Consider the following 15,465-nt stretch of genomic DNA (forward strand, 5'->3'; position numbering starts at 1 on the left):
GGGGCTGGCTGCAGGGTTGGGATGGGCTGGTGAGTATGTGTTAGTCTCTGAGGGCTTGGGGTGCAGGGAGGAGGTCAGGGCCCTTGGCTGAGCCCCTCACTCCCCAGGATGGATGATGCTGGCTGCTTCTGGTTCCTGAGCTGACAAGGCTGCTCCACACTGTGTCCCTGTCTCCTGATGAACCTTCTCTTCTACTTGCCATCTGAGAGTCACAACCAGCTGCAGATGGGGGTGCAGGGTTCAGTGACTCCCCCACACCTGGGGGGGCAGACTCCCATACTAATTAAGAAGGGTAAATCCTCACTTTGTCACTGGGGGGCATGACTGTTTTCAAGCACACAAGGAGGAGGGAGGTGAATGATTCTCTTTCCTCTCTGAGGATAGGACCAGAAGCAATGGGCTTAAACTGCAGCAAAGGGGGTTCAGGCTGGGCATTAGGAAGAACTTCCAGCCTGTCAGGATGGCTAAGCCCTGGAACAAATTTCCTTTGTGGAATCTCCTTCAAAGTATGATTAGAGCAGGTAGGAGGGGCTGGATGGTGCTTGGTCCTGCTAGGAGCAGGCCACAAGACTAGGTGGGCTATTGAGGTCTCTTTCAGTCCTGTGCCATGATCGAAATGGCAGGTTTCAATCACTACCGCAACTCACCCTGCTAGCTGGGCTGTCTGCGGGGCAGCCCTGGGGCACTGCACAGGGCGGGGGGGCTGCCTCAGTTTTATGACTCCACATGCTCCCCAATTAATGGGGAGAGGTTTAAAACTAATAAAAGAAAGTTCTTCTTCACACAGCGTGTAGTCAACCTGTGGAACTCCTTGCCAGAGGAGGCTGTGAAGGCTAGGACTATAACAGAGTTTAAAGAGAAGCTAGATAATTTCATGGAGGTTAGGTCCATAAAAGGCTATTAGCCAGGGGATAAAATTGGTGTCCCTGGCCTCTGTCTGTCAGAGGCTGGAGAGAGATGGCAGGAGACAAATCGCTTGATCATTGTCTTTGGTCCACCCTCTCTGGGGCTCCTGGTGCTGGCCACTGTTGGCAGACAGGATACTGGGCTAGATGGACCTTTGGTCTGACCCAGTACGGCCGTTCTTATGTTCTTATGCTAGCTGCCCCCCTCCTTCCCCCCAGCTCCACAGCCAGCTTGGTCTGTGGCTGTTCACCAGGGCTCAGAAAAGCCATCAGAAACCAAATGACGAACCCAATGGGAGACTGTTCTGAACAAGACACTAAGGGTACATCTAGACTACATGCCTCTGTCGCCAGAGGCATGTAGATTAGGCTACCAGACATAGGAAAATGAAGCGGCGATTTAAATAATCACCGCTTCATTTAAATTTACATGGCTGCCACGCTGAGCCGACAAACAGCTAATCAGTCTGGACGTGCGGGTGTCAACATCAAAGGTATTTGTCGACCACCCAGGTATGCCTCCTGGGATGAGGTATACCTGGGTGGTTGACAAATTATTTAAATCGCCGCTTCATTTTCCTATGTCTGGTAGCCTAATCTACATGCCTCTGGCAACAGAGGCATGTAGTCTAGACTACGACCAATGGCCAAGTTCTGAACAGACACCCACAGGGAGGAGCAGCGGGCCTGTTTGGGGTCATGGGAAATTGAAGGGAAGGTCGGGGGAGCAGTTCCCTGGGGCCAGGAGGGGAGCTGGCAGGAGTGGGGGTTGGAGCCCTGGGGGACCCAAAGGAGTGGGAAGGAGTTGGAGCCCCAGGGGACCCCAGGAAATGGGGGTGTCTGAAGCTTCAGGGAGCCCCAGGTGTTGGGGGTGTCTGGAGCCCCAGGGGAGATCCCAAGGGGGTAGGGGGAAGTTGGAGTCCAGTGGGGACCCAAGGAGGCGAGGGGGGGTTGGAGTACAGGGTGGACCCCAGGGGACAGAGGTGGATGGAGTCCCAGGGGGATGCCAGGGGATGGGGGGTTGGAGACCCGGGGGGGCCCCAGGGAGCGGGGAGTGGAATCCCGGGGGAACTCCAGGGAGCAGGGGGGGTGGAACCTCGGGGGAACCCCAGGGAGTGGGGGGGGGGGAGTGGAATCCCGGGGGAAACCCCAGGGAGCAGGGAGTGGAATCCCGGGGGAACCCCAGGGAACGGGGAGTGGAATCCCGGGGGGTCCGGAGGACAGAGGAGGGTGGAATCCCGGGGAAACCCCAGGGAGCGGGGGGGAGGGGAGTGGAATCCCGGGGAATCCCAGGGAGCGGGGGGGGGAGTGGAATCCCGGGGAACCCCAGGGAGCGGGGGGGGGAGTGGAATCCCGGGGAACCCCAGGGAGCGGGGGAAGGGAGGTTGGAGCCCCGGGGGCACCCCAAGGAACGGAGGTCCGTTAGCAGGGAGCCTGCGCTCTGCCCCCGCCCGGCCGTTCCGCTTCTGCCCGCTCCGGAAAGTCCCGGCGGATGCAAAACTTCCCGTGACTGGCGGCGACGGCGGCTGCTTCGGTCAGTAACTGCCCGATCCCATGGCGGCCGCGCCCTGCCCGGCCCCGGCCCCGGCCCTGCTGCTGCTGCTGCTCCAGCCGGGTAAGCGCCCCCGCCCCGATCTGACCCTGCGGCTCGCGGGGGACAGCGCGCTGGGAGGGGGGGGTTCTGCGCTTAGCACCCCGATACCGCCAGCATCGATCGGGCTGTGACACCCTGGGGCGAGCCCCCATCTGCTGAGCCTTCCTCCCTTGGGACCACCAGCCCCTCCCCCTGGGGCTGGCCCCCCATTCCCCTTCCCCCTGGGGCTGGAACCCCCTGACTGACCCCCTGGGGCTGAGCTCCCCCTCACTGACCCTCCCCCTGGGGCTGGGCCCCCAACTCCCCTTCCCCCTAGGGCTGGGTCACCCTCACTGCCCCTAGGAGCTGGGCTGGGACCTCCCCTGCTCCCTCCTTGGGGTGCTGGGCGTATCTGGGCTCAGCTCCCCCACATCCTGTTCCTAACGCCCCCCCATGGCTGACCCCTAACCCAGGTGTCTCCCCCATGCAGTCTGGGCCAACGAGGGGGGTGCGCTCGGGGACTGCAGGTGCCACAAGCAGATGAATGTCCCTGGGAACAGCCTGCTGGACCTTGCTGCCAAAGTGGTGAGGTACCAGCCCTGCCGCGGGCACCTCATTCGGTACGTGCCCCCTGCCAGCTCCTGCTCCGCCTCTGGCCACTGTGCTCCTCGCCAGCTCCTAATACTCCCAGCCTCTCCCTGCCAACTACTGAACCCCTGTTGCTCCCATTCCCCTCCAGCCAGCCAGACACACGCCCAGCCCTGCCCCTCAGATCCCTCACCAACCTGCCAGCCCCTACCAGAGGCCCTCAGAATCCCACTAGCCAGCCAACCTTCCCGCACACCCCAGCCATTCCCCCCCAAAACTCCTCAGCCAGCCAGCTCCTCCCCGATTGCCTCCAGCCAACCAGCCCCCCTGGATCCACCCCAAGTCAGCCCCCCAGATCTTCCCCTGATCCTTTCACCAGTCAGCCAGCCACCCCATCCTCTTGTGCCCTATTTCCTGCCCCCTAAACCAGCCCATCCCCCCAGATTTCCTCCTAATGAGCCAGTCTCCCCCCACTCCAAGTCCCAGGCCCCATTCCCTGGCCCCCGGCCAGCTAGTTCCCGCCTTGGGCCAGTCAGACCTGTCCTGCTCCCCCCAGGTTCCAGCTGCCCCGCATGCAGATCTGCGGGCTGGAGGACTCCGACTGGGTGATCCGACTCTCCGAGCTCTTGAAACGCAAAGGTGGGTCCGACCCCCTCTCCAGCTGCTGCCTCCTCAATGGAGCAATGCTGGGGCCCCACAGAGGGAGAGTGGGAGGGCCTGGGGTGGGTGGGGCAGAGGCGTCTGTGAGATGCTGGGGGGCAGAGGGGTGGAGAGCAAGGGGTTTGCTGGGGGATGAAGCTGACACAGTTGTGAGGATGGGGAGAGGGCCTGCCCAGCTCAGCCAGCTCACTAACTCAGAGTGCCCTGCAGAAGCCAGCCAGGAGCGCAGGGGGCCAGCCCCAAACTCCCCCAATGCTCCGCAGCTCCCCAACACCCATGCCCAGATGCCAAGCATGGCCCGACCCACAGAGCCGCCCAGTCCCATAGAACCATATGGAGCCACAGCCCGACCCACGGAGCTGCACGGACCCACGATGCTGCATGGACCCACAGCCCGACCCACAGAGCTGCATGGACCCACAGCCCGACCCACGGAGCTGCACAGACCCACGGCCCGACCCACGGAGCTGCTCGGACCCACAGCCCGACCCACGGAGCTGCACGGACCCACAGCCCGACCCACGGAGCTGCACGGACCCACAGCCCGACCCACGGAGCTGCACGGACCCACGGCCCGACCCACGGAGCTGCACGGACCCCCAGTGCTGCGAGGACCCTCGGCCCAAGCCACAGAGGGAGACCTGCCCACTGGTGAGCTCTCAGTGGGGATTTTCCTCCCCTGTGGGTGGGGTATCCTTGGTGTGTGGGGATCCATCCCCCCAGGTTAACACTCCCCTTTTGTCTTGCAGATTCCATTGGGGGGCCCAGCCTGGCACCCCAGCAGGGGGAAGGAGCTGGCAATGGGCCCCGTCCTGTGCAATTTGGTTCAGTCCCCACGGCCGTGCTGGCACTGCTGGGCATCACCCTGGCCCTGGTGGGGGTTGTGACTTACCTGCTGTGCCAGAGGAACCGGAGGCCCCACCAGGTACTTGGCATCCCACACAGAAGCCCCGGTAAGTAGGGCAGCAGGGTTGGGGAGACCTGGCTTTCCTGGGGGGCCTTAGCTATTTACCCATAGCTCATGGCTAGTCCATCACCTATCTGTACCCCTGTGTAATAAACCCCCACTCCTGAGCTGTGACCCCCCCCGCGCCTCATCTCTGCCCAGTCACTGCCCCCCCAACCCCAGTGCATGTGGGTTGTTTCCTGAGGGAGGGGGCTCCTCTCCTCCGTGGGCGGGACAGCTTCCCAGACCTGGCCCTGGCCATGCTGAGTTGGGAGGGGGTCTCATCAGTTTGCTTTTAACCCCCCCGTTTTGTCCCCCCTAGGTAATGGGCTGCTGTACTACCCCTGCGATCTGGGATGAGATGGCTGTGCTCGCAAATGGTGCCCCCTCAATCTGCAGCTCTGAGCCCCATGGGATTTCAGGGGGTGTGGTATGGAGGGGAGAGTTTGTAGTGGGGAGATGTGATGCCCAGCCTTCCATTGGACTAGTCCCCCTGGCTCCAGGGGGGACTCCCCCAAAGCTGCCCCCCCCCACTAAACTAACCTCTAGTCATTGGCAAGGTACCCAGACCCTGACTAATCTATTCCTGGGGGGCTGTGCGTCCATCCCCTCCTTGTATGGTGTGTCGGTGCTTTGATATAGACGTTTGCATAGGCTGCAGCTGGTTATTAATGGGGGTTAGTTGGGGGGGGTCCTCCTCCCTGCAGCCCCCAGATCCCCGCCTTTGTGCCAGGGGGCACCTGGAACCAGCCTGAAACCCCAGTATGCAGGGGGGCATTGTCCCTTGGCCCCAGAGACTGATGGGGGACGAGGGGGGGGCAAGAGAAGAAGAAACCACCCTTAGCTACCAGACACTTTCACTTCCTCTGCGTGGAGGCGGGAGCAGGGCTGTGATCACCCCGCTCCATGCAGGGGGAGGCACAGAAAAGGGGAAGAGCGAGTAGACACTGCTGCCCAGACCCACCCCCCAAATTCTTGGTCCCCCTGGGATCCTCACACACCTGAACAGGGGGGCATTTGTTGATGGTGGGGAACCAGAGAGCAGGGAATATACCTGCTCCCCCCTTCCCTCCAGTGAGATCTGCCCATACTCAGGGCTCCTCCTTCATGCCCCTGACCTCTGAGGCCATGTTGGAGCGACTCACCACGGACAGGCTGGCTGGAGCAGCCCCTGCCTGCTGTGGGTGGGGAGCTGCTCCAGCCCTTACTGGTTAACTGGAACTGGTAAGCCTCACACATTAAGGTGAGGTTAACTGGTTAACCATTCTCCACCCTACCCCTCGGCTACGTCTACATTGGCACCCCTTCTGGAAAAGGGATGCTAATGTAGACTTTGGAATAGGCAAATCCGCGGGGGATTTAAATATCCCCCGCGGTATTTGCATTAACATGGCTGCCGCTTTTTTCCGGCTTGGGGAAAAGCCGGAGAAAAGCGCCAGTCTAGACGTTATTCTCCGGAAAATAAAGCCTTTTCTGGAGGATCTCTTATTCCTACTAGGAATAAGAAATCCTCCAGAAAAGGCTTTATTTTCCGGAGAATAACGTCTAGACTGGCGCTTTTCTCCGGCTTTTCCCCAAGCCGGAAAAAAGCGGCAGCCATGTTAATGCAAATACCGCGGGGGATATTTAAATCCCCCGCGGATTTGCCTATTCCAAAGTCTACATTAGCATCCCTTTTCCGGAAAGGGGTGCCAATGTAGACACAGCCCTCATGTTAGCCCCATCCCCCACACCACCTGACAAAGGTTCTCAGATTGGGGTCATCTGGGGTTTTTCCCTTGTATTTAACACAGGCAGCAGAAAAAGAGACCCCCTCCTGGTGCCCTCCTCCCCCCACCCCACCAGGGTGCTAAGCCACAGGGGTGGGGAGAGCCAGGCACTGCTGGCCATGCAGGTTGCAGCGTGTTCCTGGCACACAGAGACTGTGTGCCCAGACAGGAACATGTGTCAGAGAGTGTTGATCCCACGTCGCGCCGGTCTGGGGTCCTGTGTCCTCCCATGGCTTGCCTGATCCTTAGCAGAGAGGCTGGCACACTCTGGGGCGTGTCCTATGTTAGCATGTGTCCAGTGGGGCACCTGACTCCCCAGCAGAGTGTGTCCAGTCTGAAACATAGCCTACGGCCGGCCCAGGCATGACATAGCACGTCCTGTCTAGTGTGCACAGGATATGTACCCCTTGCTCTCTCTCTCTGCATCTTGCCATGTGCCCTGTGTGGCACCCAGTGCCGGCAGGGGGCTGCGGGGTGTTGGCGCCCCCTACTGCTCCAGCATGTGCTCGCAGGTGCGAGCCAGTTCCCCCAGCTTGAGGCGGGCGTAGTCAACGCGATTCAGTGCCATCTGGCAGCCCTTGCGTGCCGAGTAGCTGGACCCCTCATGTGGCTGCCCTGTTGCCACCTGTGGGAAGGGGAGGCAGAAAGAGAAGGTGAATCCGGATGCCCCAGTCCCTGCCCCCGGCCCTGCCCCCAACCATGCCCACTCGCCTGGGTGAGGTAGCGGATCTGGCCCGACAGCTCTGACTCCACCTTCTGCATGGAGGCACTGAACTGGGTGGCCTGACGCTCCAGCAGCCGCTCATTGGGCTTCTCCTTCGACAGCTCTAGGATCACGCTCCCTGGGAAGGGAAGGGCAGTCGGGGTTGCTCAGTTAACCCCCCCCCCTTTCGAAGCGCCACCTCCAGGTCTGGCGTTCTCCCTGGATCCACCCCTGCCACTCCTCCTCCCAGGGGATCCCCAGTGTTGCACCCACGCTTTATGAAAATTGGTCTGAGTATGAGAATGCATAACTCAGGCACTTTATGCAAAACGGATTACGTGACATGTCATTTGAATGTTACAATCCGCTGAACGTGTACTTCCTATTTGTGAGCACCTGTCATTCTTGTATGTGAGGTTAGATGTGTGAAGTGTGGAGCTAGTCTTCATTCTAAATATGCTAATGAGGGCCATTACTGGCTAGGGAAACACAAGGACTCAGTACTTCAAGAACCTGTGAATAGCCTTGTTTGTCCTGCGAGCCCAGACTGTGGTTGGTCCTAGGAAGACATGTGGCCAGGCCAGCTAATGCCAAAACCCACTTTGGATCTGGTACTTTACCTTAGGTGAGAAAAGTTTGAACTGAACACAAAACATTCCCACATTGGGCAAAAGGGGGAACTAAACAATTGGGGCAGTTGCCAGATGCCAGGAGACACCCCCGCCACACACACTTACCACCTCAACTGCCTCCTGGAAACATCTAAAACTGGACAGGGGAAGGGTTGGGGTTGAGCTGGGGGGCTGCTTAGCTTGTGAAAGAGAGAATTAGAACAGCTGTTTAGGGTGAGAATTTGTATGTAACTGACCTGTTTTGTTTATTTTCAATTAGTAATTTACTTTGAGGTGTCCATTTTCATTCACAACCACTCAAATCCTACCTTTTATACTTAATAAAAACACTTTTGCTTATTATCAAAACCAGTGTAACTAATGGATTTTTTTTTGGGGGGGGGGGATGACCACGGTACAGCTCTCTTTCATTGATAAAGGGAGTTGGCCATACCAGCTTTTACAGAGGCTATGGTTATGGTGACCATACTTTCTGAGTCAAAATTAGGGACATTAGCTACACCTCTGACTCTCATTAGCCATGCCCCCTGCGACAACAAGTCCCAACCTTGGAGGTAGTACAAGGGGTCAAGATGGACACATAACCATAAGTAAAGGGTGTCATGTGACCCCTCTAAGATAGCCTCCCACCTTCCTCCTACCAATAGGGATTAGTTTGACCCCCATAGGACCCCCCCCATGCAACTATCCTGCAATTGCATTAACCCAACTTGCATTGCATTAACTTGGGGGGACGGGGAAGGAGACATGGGGCAGGTTCCCTCTAAGATCTTCCTCCCATGAGCAGAGTGAATTTTGTCTTGTGCACCAGTACTGAGTTCATGTGGCTTGCTTGGATGTGTGCCACTGTGGCACCCAAGTTATTAATAAATATCTTATACACCTCTCCCTTTTCCTTCTGCTGCCATGTCTCCTCCCCTCACCCCATCTGATCCCCTGGTGTCTGCTGCTGCCCCCATATCCCTCTTCCTCTTCTGCTGTCCTGGTTCTTGCCGAGACAACTCCACTCAGCCCTTTGGGGACCTGCCCCCCCCCCGCCCTGCACCAACCCTTCTCTTCCCTGTGTCCACTCCTCCTTTAGCCCCACTGATCATCTGTAGCTACCCCTCCCCATCCCCTCTCCTAACACCTTCCTCTATCTATCTACCCTGCCTCTCTCCTCTGGTGCCTGTCCCTCCCCTCCACATGTCTGCTCTTCTGCTTGACCCCCCAGAATACCCTGGCACCTGCACATTCCTTTTCCCGTGAGCCCTCCTGGTGCCTCCCCCTTCCCTCCTTGCCCTCTTTCTCCCTGGTGCCCAGCCCCTCACCATCCTCTGCCCTAATTCCCCTCATGGCCCTCTGTGCCCTCACACATGACTTGCTCCATCCCCTGCCTTCCTCATGCCCACTCCTCCTTTCAACCCCTCTTCTCCTGGCACTCACTCCTCCCCTCTCCTCTCCTCTTCCTTCCTCTTACCCCTAGGCTACGTCTAGACTGGCATGATTTTCTGGAAATGCTTTTAACGGAAAAGTTTTCCCTTAAAAGCATTTTCGGAAAAAAGCGTCTAGATTGGCACGGATGCTTTTCCGCAAAAGCACTTTTTGCGCAAAAGCGTCCATGCCAATCTAGATGCGCTTTTGCGCAAAAAAGCCCCGATCGCCATTTTAGCCATCGGGGCTTTTTTGCACAAAACAGTACTGTGCTGTCTACACTGGCCCTCTTGCGCAAATGATTTGCGCAAGAGGGCTTTTTCCCCAATGGGAGCAGCATAGTATTTCCGCAAGAACACTGACAATCTTACATGAGATCGTCAGTGTTCTTGCGGAAATTCAAGTGGCCAGTGTAGACAGCTGGCAAAAGCAGCTGATTTTGCGGAAAAACTGGCCAGTCTAGACACAGCCCTCTTGTCCCTCCCCTTTCCTCACCCAGCATCACCCTGTTCCCTCCCTTCTCCCGCCCTAACTGATATTTCCCTCCCATCCTGCCCTTTTCCTCATTGCCTCCTTTTGGGCCCCTGGCATTTGTCTATCCTCCACCCTGCCCCTTGGTGCCTTCTCCTTTCTTCTCCTGCCGTGCCTGCCCTCCCCTCAGCACAAGCCTCTTTCTCTCCTCACCCCTCTTTCCCCTTGGGTGTGTCTAGACTGGCAAGATTTTGGCGCAAAAACTTGCCAGCTGTCTACACTGGCCACTTGAATTTACGCAAGAACACTGACTTTGTAATGTACAAAATCAGTGTTTCTTGCACAAATACTTTCATGCTCCCGCTCGGGAAAAAGCCCTCTTGCGTAAGAGGGCCAGTGTAAACAGGGAAGAACTGTTTTGCCCCAAAAAGCCCCGATGGCTAAAATGACAATTGGGGCTTTCTTGCACAAAATCGCATCTAGATTGGCCACGGATGCTTTTGTGCAAATACTTTTAATGGAAAAACTTTTCTGTTAAAAGTATTTCTGCAAAATCATGCCAGTCTAAACGCAGCCTCTTAGGTCTCCCCCACCCCTCCCTCACCATCTGTCTTCAATGCAGTTTGCAGGGGCTGGAGCTGGGACCACAGTGCTATTTTTAGTACTGTGGTCCCGATCCCAGCTGATTCCGGGATGGTACCATATGCCGGGATGGGAGCAGAGGATGCCCGTGATGCTATTTTTAGTACTGCGGTCCCAGTCCCCGTGGGTGGCCTGGAGTAAAACAGCAGCTGCATGAGGCCTGTTCCAATGAGGCTGCCCCAGCTGGAATGCACCTTGTGTGGCTGCCATTTGACTTCAGCTGGAGCCAGGCAACTTGCGGGGATCCAGACCGCCACAGTAAAAATAGCATTGTGGGCAGCCTCTGATGCAGTCTCGGCATCTGCTGAGCCTGAGCACGCCTCACCCTGCAGTGCCTGAGCCGGGCTCTGTGTGGCTCCTGCTGGGGCTCCATGGCATGGAGGTCTGGGAGCAGCTCCACTGGGTTTTGTCTTGGACCTGCCTGGCCCCCCAGAAGCAGTGGTACTAACAAGTGGCCTGGAAGAGGAGGAAATGGTGTCACTGGATTGGGACCCAGCGTGGAAGAGACGGTCCTGCGGGGAGAGGGTGGGGCTGCACACCACTGGAAGCTGGCCCAGGTGCCCACCAGCAAAGCTCCAATGGAGCTGCCTACATACCTTGCTAAGAGGGGGGCGGGGGAGAGGCTGCTGTGCTGCGTGAGGCACAATGACACGGAGCCATTTCTTCGTCCCTTCTTCCCACAAGCCGATGTCCTCACCAAGTAGTGAAATGTCCAGTGGAGCTTTCTGGGACATTTCACTACTTGATGCGGCACCGGGACAGAGCATTTAAATTTGGACTGCATGGTCAGCGTAGCCATGGTGGATGTTTGGGGTCTGAGTCCCTGTTGGAGCTGGTTCCCGGGCGCTGAGCGGGGTGGTTCAGTGTCTGTGCTGCTCTGCAGGGGGCCGTGTCTGGGGGCGGCAGAGGATCTGGCCCAGCAGGGCAAGTGGCGGGGAGCCCAGGGAGCAGAAAGAGGTGTCAGTGGCATTGGCAGCAGAGGGGAATCCCCTGCGAGCTAAGTGGCTCCTATCCGCCCCAGGGATTCCCATCTCTCCTCAACCCCCCCCCGCCTGGGGACACCCCTCACCCGGGACCAAAACAGGAAATGGGGGCGGGTCCCTCCTCAAGCCCCGCCCAGACTGACCACGCCCACTCAGACCTTGCCACACCCCCCAACCCCAGCTATTACCACTCTCCAGACCGCTTGGCCATTGGTCCCGCCCCCAGCCCCGCCCTACCCGCGCTCTGCAGCGAGGTGCCGATCTCGCGCTCCAGATCCTCTAGCACACGGAGCCGCTCGTTGGCAACGCTGTAAGTCGCCATGACCCCACGCGACCAGTGTTAGCGCATGCGTCTCCGCCCCGCCGCGCATGCGCCGCCCGGCCCCGGCCCCGCCCGGCACTACATCTCCCGGCGCCCCTCGCCACCCACGTGACCCTCAAGCGATGGAGAGGGCGGGACCCGGCCCGGCCTGGAGGCGCCACGTGAGGCAGGAACTAGAGCGGCGCGAGAGAGAAACGCGGCGGCTGCGGGGATTGGTGCAGAGCCGTGAGCAGGGCGGGGCTTAAGCGGGGGCGTGGCGTGGCACAGCTGCCAGTGTGGGCCGAGCCTTACCGGGATGGGTGGGGCCCGATCAGACGGCAAGGCTTGGAGCAGAACCATGAGTGGGGGCGTGGCCTGAGCTCCCTCTCAGCCCCGCCCCTCCCCTCCCGAGCCGGCAGGCAGCCAGTGCCCCGCCGCGGCTTTGTCCGGGGTGTAGTGACCCCCGAGCCGCATTCACAAAACGCTGCTGGGGGCACGGGTTAGGGCGCAGAGGCGGCTTACAGTTGGGATGTGGGCTCTAGGAAGCAGTTCTCAGTGGTGATAGCTGCAGAGCAAGGAGCAATGGGCTCAAGTTACAGGGGGGGGTCTAGGTTGGATATTAGGAAAAACTCTTTCCCTAGGAGGGTGGGGAAGCGCTGGGATGGGTCCCTAGGGAGGGGGTGGAATCTCCATCCCTAGAGGTTTTTCCGTCTGGGCTTAACAAAGCCCTGGCTGGGATGATTTAGTTGGGGTTGGTCCTGCTTTGGGCAGGGGCTGGACTCCTGAGGTCTCTTCCAGCCCTATGAGTCTATGACTTGGGGTGCAGCTCCCATTTGGTGGTGGTGGGGCACAGCTGGTCCATCTTGTCTGTGCTCACTTGCAGGCACCACTTCCCCCAGCTCCCTTTGGCTGTGATTCCTGGCTAATGGGAGCTGGGGGGACCAGAACTTCTTCATGTTCCGTGACCAGGCTCCAGCTGGGGCTGGGGGAAGAGACAACAGTGCACAGAGCTGTTTCCTTCACTAGGCAGGTCTGGTCTTCACAAGCTGCTGCCCCTAAAGCCCCTTTCTTAATCTGGCCTTGGTGCTAGGGTCGGAGAAGCATGTCTCTCCCCTAGCCACTGCAGATCCCTAAGCAGGATTAATTTGGCAGATGAACTTTGGAAAGAACTCAGAAGTTCTGGGTCCCAGTCTCCTCTCCCCGCACTCAACCACACCAGCCCTCACACTCCTCCCGGAGCCAGGGAGATAAACCTGGAGTCCTGGTTCCCAGCCCCCTTTCCCTCCTTGATTTACAGATGAAAAGCTTTCAGCGTGCAGGGACCTGGAGCAGTTACTGGCCGCCAATCTGCATCTGGAGGCTGGAACCCAGGAATTCAGGTAGAGATGAGACCCCCAATGCTCTGCCCCAAAGAAAGGGTGCTGCAGGTCATGAGGGGCACTGACAGGTCTGAGGGAGTCCAGGGCTGGGCTAGCAGGGCTGTGGGCCAGGAGTGAGGGGCACTGGCAGGGCTGGGGGGAGCCCAGGGCTGAGCTAGCAGGGGCTGCAGATTGGGAGTGAGGGGCACTGGCAGAACTCACCTAGCCCTCCCCCATTTTCCCCAGCACCAGCCTGGAGATAGCGTCTCTTCGGCTGCAGCATGCAGTGGAGTTGGCTGAGCTGCGGGGGGCTCAGAACACGGTAAGTTGGGGGGAGTGGAATAGTGGAGCAGGGAGCTGCATCTGTGCCATTAACCCCCCTCATCCCATGTCTCCCATGTAGCTAGCCCAGCATGTGGCCCACCTGAGTGATGCCTTGAACCGCAGTGAGGCCGAATGCAAGGAGCAACGGGCCAGGTGAGTCTCCAACCTCACAGGTGCCCAATGGTCATCTCCCTGACTCCCCTTGGAGTCCTGTCAGCATGCCTGACCCCTCCTGGTACCCCCATACCCTCATGACCCTCTGGGGACTTTCTGGGCTGCCCCCATTTCTCCTCTTGTTCTTGTGTTGCTGCCTTGTCAGTGGCTGGCACCCCAGGGGATTATAAGGAACTGATATGCTCCTGTATGTCTGGTGCAGGGCAGGGCGCTGTGCCCGGGAGCTGGCAGGCCTGGCTGGGCATTGTGAGGAGCTGCATGCCCAGCTGTGGGAGCGGTCGCAGGAGGTTGAGGGGTTGCGGACGGCACTGGGAGCGGCACTGCAGGCACGGGACCAGTTGGAGGCCCGGTGGGTGCAGGAGAAGCAACTGGAGGCCCAGCGAGTCAATGAGGCCAATGTCCGGGAAGAAAGGTGAGGCTCATGCCCTCCCATAATTCCCCCATTGGTCATGGCCCCCCACATGGGACAGTTTCCCCACAAGCCCTCCCTGCCTTGAGCATTGGCAGCCCCTTCTCCAGTTGCCCCCTGCAACCACCCCAACCTGCATGTCTGCACCCCCTATAGGTACCAGAATCAGGTGTTTCGACTGCACCAGAAGCTGGAGATAATGCGGCTGGGAGCAATGACTGGGTAATGGTCTCCCCCCCCCCCCCAAACCTCACACATCACCTCCATCCTACCATGGCCCCCTAGCCATAGCCTGGCCCCTACCTTGCCCCTGTATACCACACCTCCCTATAAGCCAGAGGCAGGCAATAATTTTTGACTGGGGGCCACGTCAGAAATTTCTGAAGTGGCCACAAGTGGGGCAGGGCCCAGACACTTCTGTGCTTCTCCACCCACAGATCCTGATTGTCTGGGGGTGGGGGAGCTTGCAAAGTCTCTCCTCTCCCCCCCTCCCACCTGCTGTTCTGAACAGCTGGCAGACCCTCTAGGTACCTGTGCCCCTGGCAGTGGGAGGAAACTTTGAGTGCTCTGCGCTGTTGCCCCCTGGTCAATAAGGGCCTGGGGAGGGGGAGCATATGACGTCTCTTGCTCCCTGACCCTGCCCTGCAAGGGAGTGCCATAATGAGTCAACCTCAGCAGAGCAGCAGTGTGTGGGTGACTTTCAGTGCTGAGCCCTTTGCAGGGTGGGAGGAGACTTCATGCACCACCCCCACCAGCAGGCTGTGGGGAAGGGCTGAGTGCACACCCCCAAATTAATACCTATCCCCCACCCAGATCCCCTGGAGCTGAGCTGGTGACCAGTGAAAGCAGATGTAACACGTCCTGCGAGGAGCTGGTGAGAAGGGAAGGGGGCTTAGTGATTAGATCTGGAGTAGGGGCAAGGCTGGGGACCAGGACTCTTGGGCTCTCTCAGTTCCGGGATTGGGGGGGGGAGAGGCTGGGTGCCAGGAAGCCTGGGTTTTGTCCCCAGTGAGAGGAGAATGGGGTTTCATGGTTTGTCTTCCATCCCCCTTCTCCCCTGAAACAGGCAGCGGAGGGACTGGACTTCAGGGGCAGCTCATCCCCTGGTAGAGGAGAGGAGATGCCTGGTGAGAGACCAGGTAAGACGGGAGGAAGATCAGCATCCCTGCACTGCCTGCCTCCTTTGGCTGCCTTGCTCCCTAAACACGCAGCCGGCTGTTTCCCCCTAACAACCTCTCCCTTTGTCATTCCAGAGCCAGTGCTCCCACCCACCGCTGGAGCTCCTTAAGTGGTTGCGCCTGGGCCCCCTATTGCTGGGGAAGTCTGGCTCCACCTGCTCCCTGCTGGGGCCCAGCCACTGACCACCCCAAGCTGTGAGAGCAGGGGAAGGAAAACTGGCCATTCTATGCAAAGACCGGTTGTGCTGATCTGTATATCTGAATGTACATGGATGATCTGCATAAATAGAGCCTTGCCCCTGGAATGTGCTTCTCGAGTTGCCCCAGCCATGACCAGGTGCCACTATCTCCTGGAGTCTCTGCATGCTGGGTGACACTCTGGTACCTGGTAGAGATTGCTCTGTGGCTGGGGAAGCTATGCTCTAGCTATGCTATG

The 15,465-nt window shown here is 58.7% G+C and overlaps 3 protein-coding genes across 8 annotated transcripts; 2 read left to right on the forward strand and 1 right to left on the reverse strand.

Moving 5' to 3' along the window:
* The first annotated feature begins 2,279 nt into the window (after positions 1-2,279).
* On the forward strand, positions 2,280-6,046 carry LOC102451333 (uncharacterized). 4 transcript variants are annotated; one of them, XM_089772450.1, is made up of 6 exons: positions 2,280-2,520; positions 2,952-3,063; positions 3,623-3,705; positions 3,937-4,377; positions 4,476-4,679; positions 4,995-6,046. In XM_089772450.1, exons 2-6 carry the CDS (start codon positions 3,023-3,025, stop codon positions 5,030-5,032), a joined length of 807 nt encoding a protein of 268 aa, XP_089628576.1. In that variant the 5' UTR covers positions 2,280-2,520; positions 2,952-3,022; the 3' UTR covers positions 5,033-6,046. The 4 variants fall into 4 exon arrangements, with proteins under 4 accessions (XP_089628576.1, XP_089628575.1, XP_075763365.2 ...); XM_089772449.1 differs by having other exon boundaries at positions 2,969-3,063; XM_075907250.2 differs by having other exon boundaries at positions 2,282-2,520; positions 2,969-3,098; positions 4,995-6,045.
* A 386-nt stretch (positions 6,047-6,432) lies between these two features.
* On the reverse strand, positions 6,433-11,664 carry MED11 (mediator complex subunit 11). Of its 2 annotated transcripts, XM_006116335.5 has the most exons (3): positions 11,523-11,664; positions 7,153-7,283; positions 6,433-7,066 (listed from the first exon to the last, which is right to left on the reverse strand). In XM_006116335.5, exons 1-3 carry the CDS (start codon positions 11,605-11,607, stop codon positions 6,929-6,931), a joined length of 354 nt encoding a protein of 117 aa, XP_006116397.3. In that variant the 5' UTR covers positions 11,608-11,664; the 3' UTR covers positions 6,433-6,928. The 2 variants fall into 2 exon arrangements, with proteins under 2 accessions (XP_006116397.3, XP_075764576.1); XM_075908461.2 differs by having other exon boundaries at positions 6,433-7,283.
* On the forward strand, positions 11,655-15,334 carry LOC102451572 (autophagy-related protein 16-1-like). 2 transcript variants are annotated; one of them, XM_075908459.2, is made up of 9 exons: positions 11,655-11,832; positions 12,884-12,965; positions 13,191-13,266; positions 13,348-13,421; positions 13,645-13,854; positions 14,008-14,073; positions 14,665-14,725; positions 14,918-14,990; positions 15,105-15,334. In XM_075908459.2, exons 1-9 carry the CDS (start codon positions 11,655-11,657, stop codon positions 15,137-15,139), a joined length of 855 nt encoding a protein of 284 aa, XP_075764574.2. In that variant the 3' UTR covers positions 15,140-15,334. The 2 variants fall into 2 exon arrangements, with proteins under 2 accessions (XP_075764574.2, XP_075764575.1); XM_075908460.2 differs by lacking the exon at positions 14,008-14,073.
* Positions 15,335-15,465: the final 131 nt, after the last annotated feature.

Source organism: Pelodiscus sinensis, chromosome 22 (genome assembly GCF_052426305.1).
Source record: "Pelodiscus sinensis isolate ZL-2025 chromosome 22, ASM5242630v1, whole genome shotgun sequence".
Classification (NCBI taxonomy): domain Eukaryota; kingdom Metazoa; phylum Chordata; order Testudines; family Trionychidae; genus Pelodiscus; species Pelodiscus sinensis.

Excerpts from the sequence above, each read along its gene's own strand:
- LOC102451572 (XM_075908459.2), top strand. The coding sequence starts at position 11,655 with ATGCGCCGCCCGGCCCCGGCCCCGCCCGGCACTACATCTCCCGGCGCC. Across the intron at positions 12,966-13,190 it reads GCTGGAACCCAGGAATTCAG|CACCAGCCTGGAGATAGCGT; the intron begins GTAGAGATGAGA and ends CATTTTCCCCAG. Across the intron at positions 13,855-14,007 it reads GCCAATGTCCGGGAAGAAAG|GTACCAGAATCAGGTGTTTC; the intron begins GTGAGGCTCATG and ends CACCCCCTATAG.
- LOC102451333 (XM_075907250.2), top strand. The coding sequence starts at position 2,460 with ATGGCGGCCGCGCCCTGCCCGGCCCCGGCCCCGGCCCTGCTGCTGCTG. Across the intron at positions 2,521-2,968 it reads GCTGCTGCTGCTCCAGCCGG|TCTGGGCCAACGAGGGGGGT; the intron begins GTAAGCGCCCCC and ends TCCCCCATGCAG. Across the intron at positions 3,099-3,622 it reads TGCCGCGGGCACCTCATTCG|GTTCCAGCTGCCCCGCATGC; the intron begins GTACGTGCCCCC and ends TGCTCCCCCCAG.
- MED11 (XM_075908461.2), bottom strand. The coding sequence starts at position 11,607 with ATGGCGACTTACAGCGTTGCCAACGAGCGGCTCCGTGTGCTAGAGGAT. Across the intron at positions 7,284-11,522 it reads CACCTCGCTGCAGAGCGCGG|GGAGCGTGATCCTAGAGCTG; the intron begins GTAGGGCGGGGC and ends TTCCCTTCCCAG.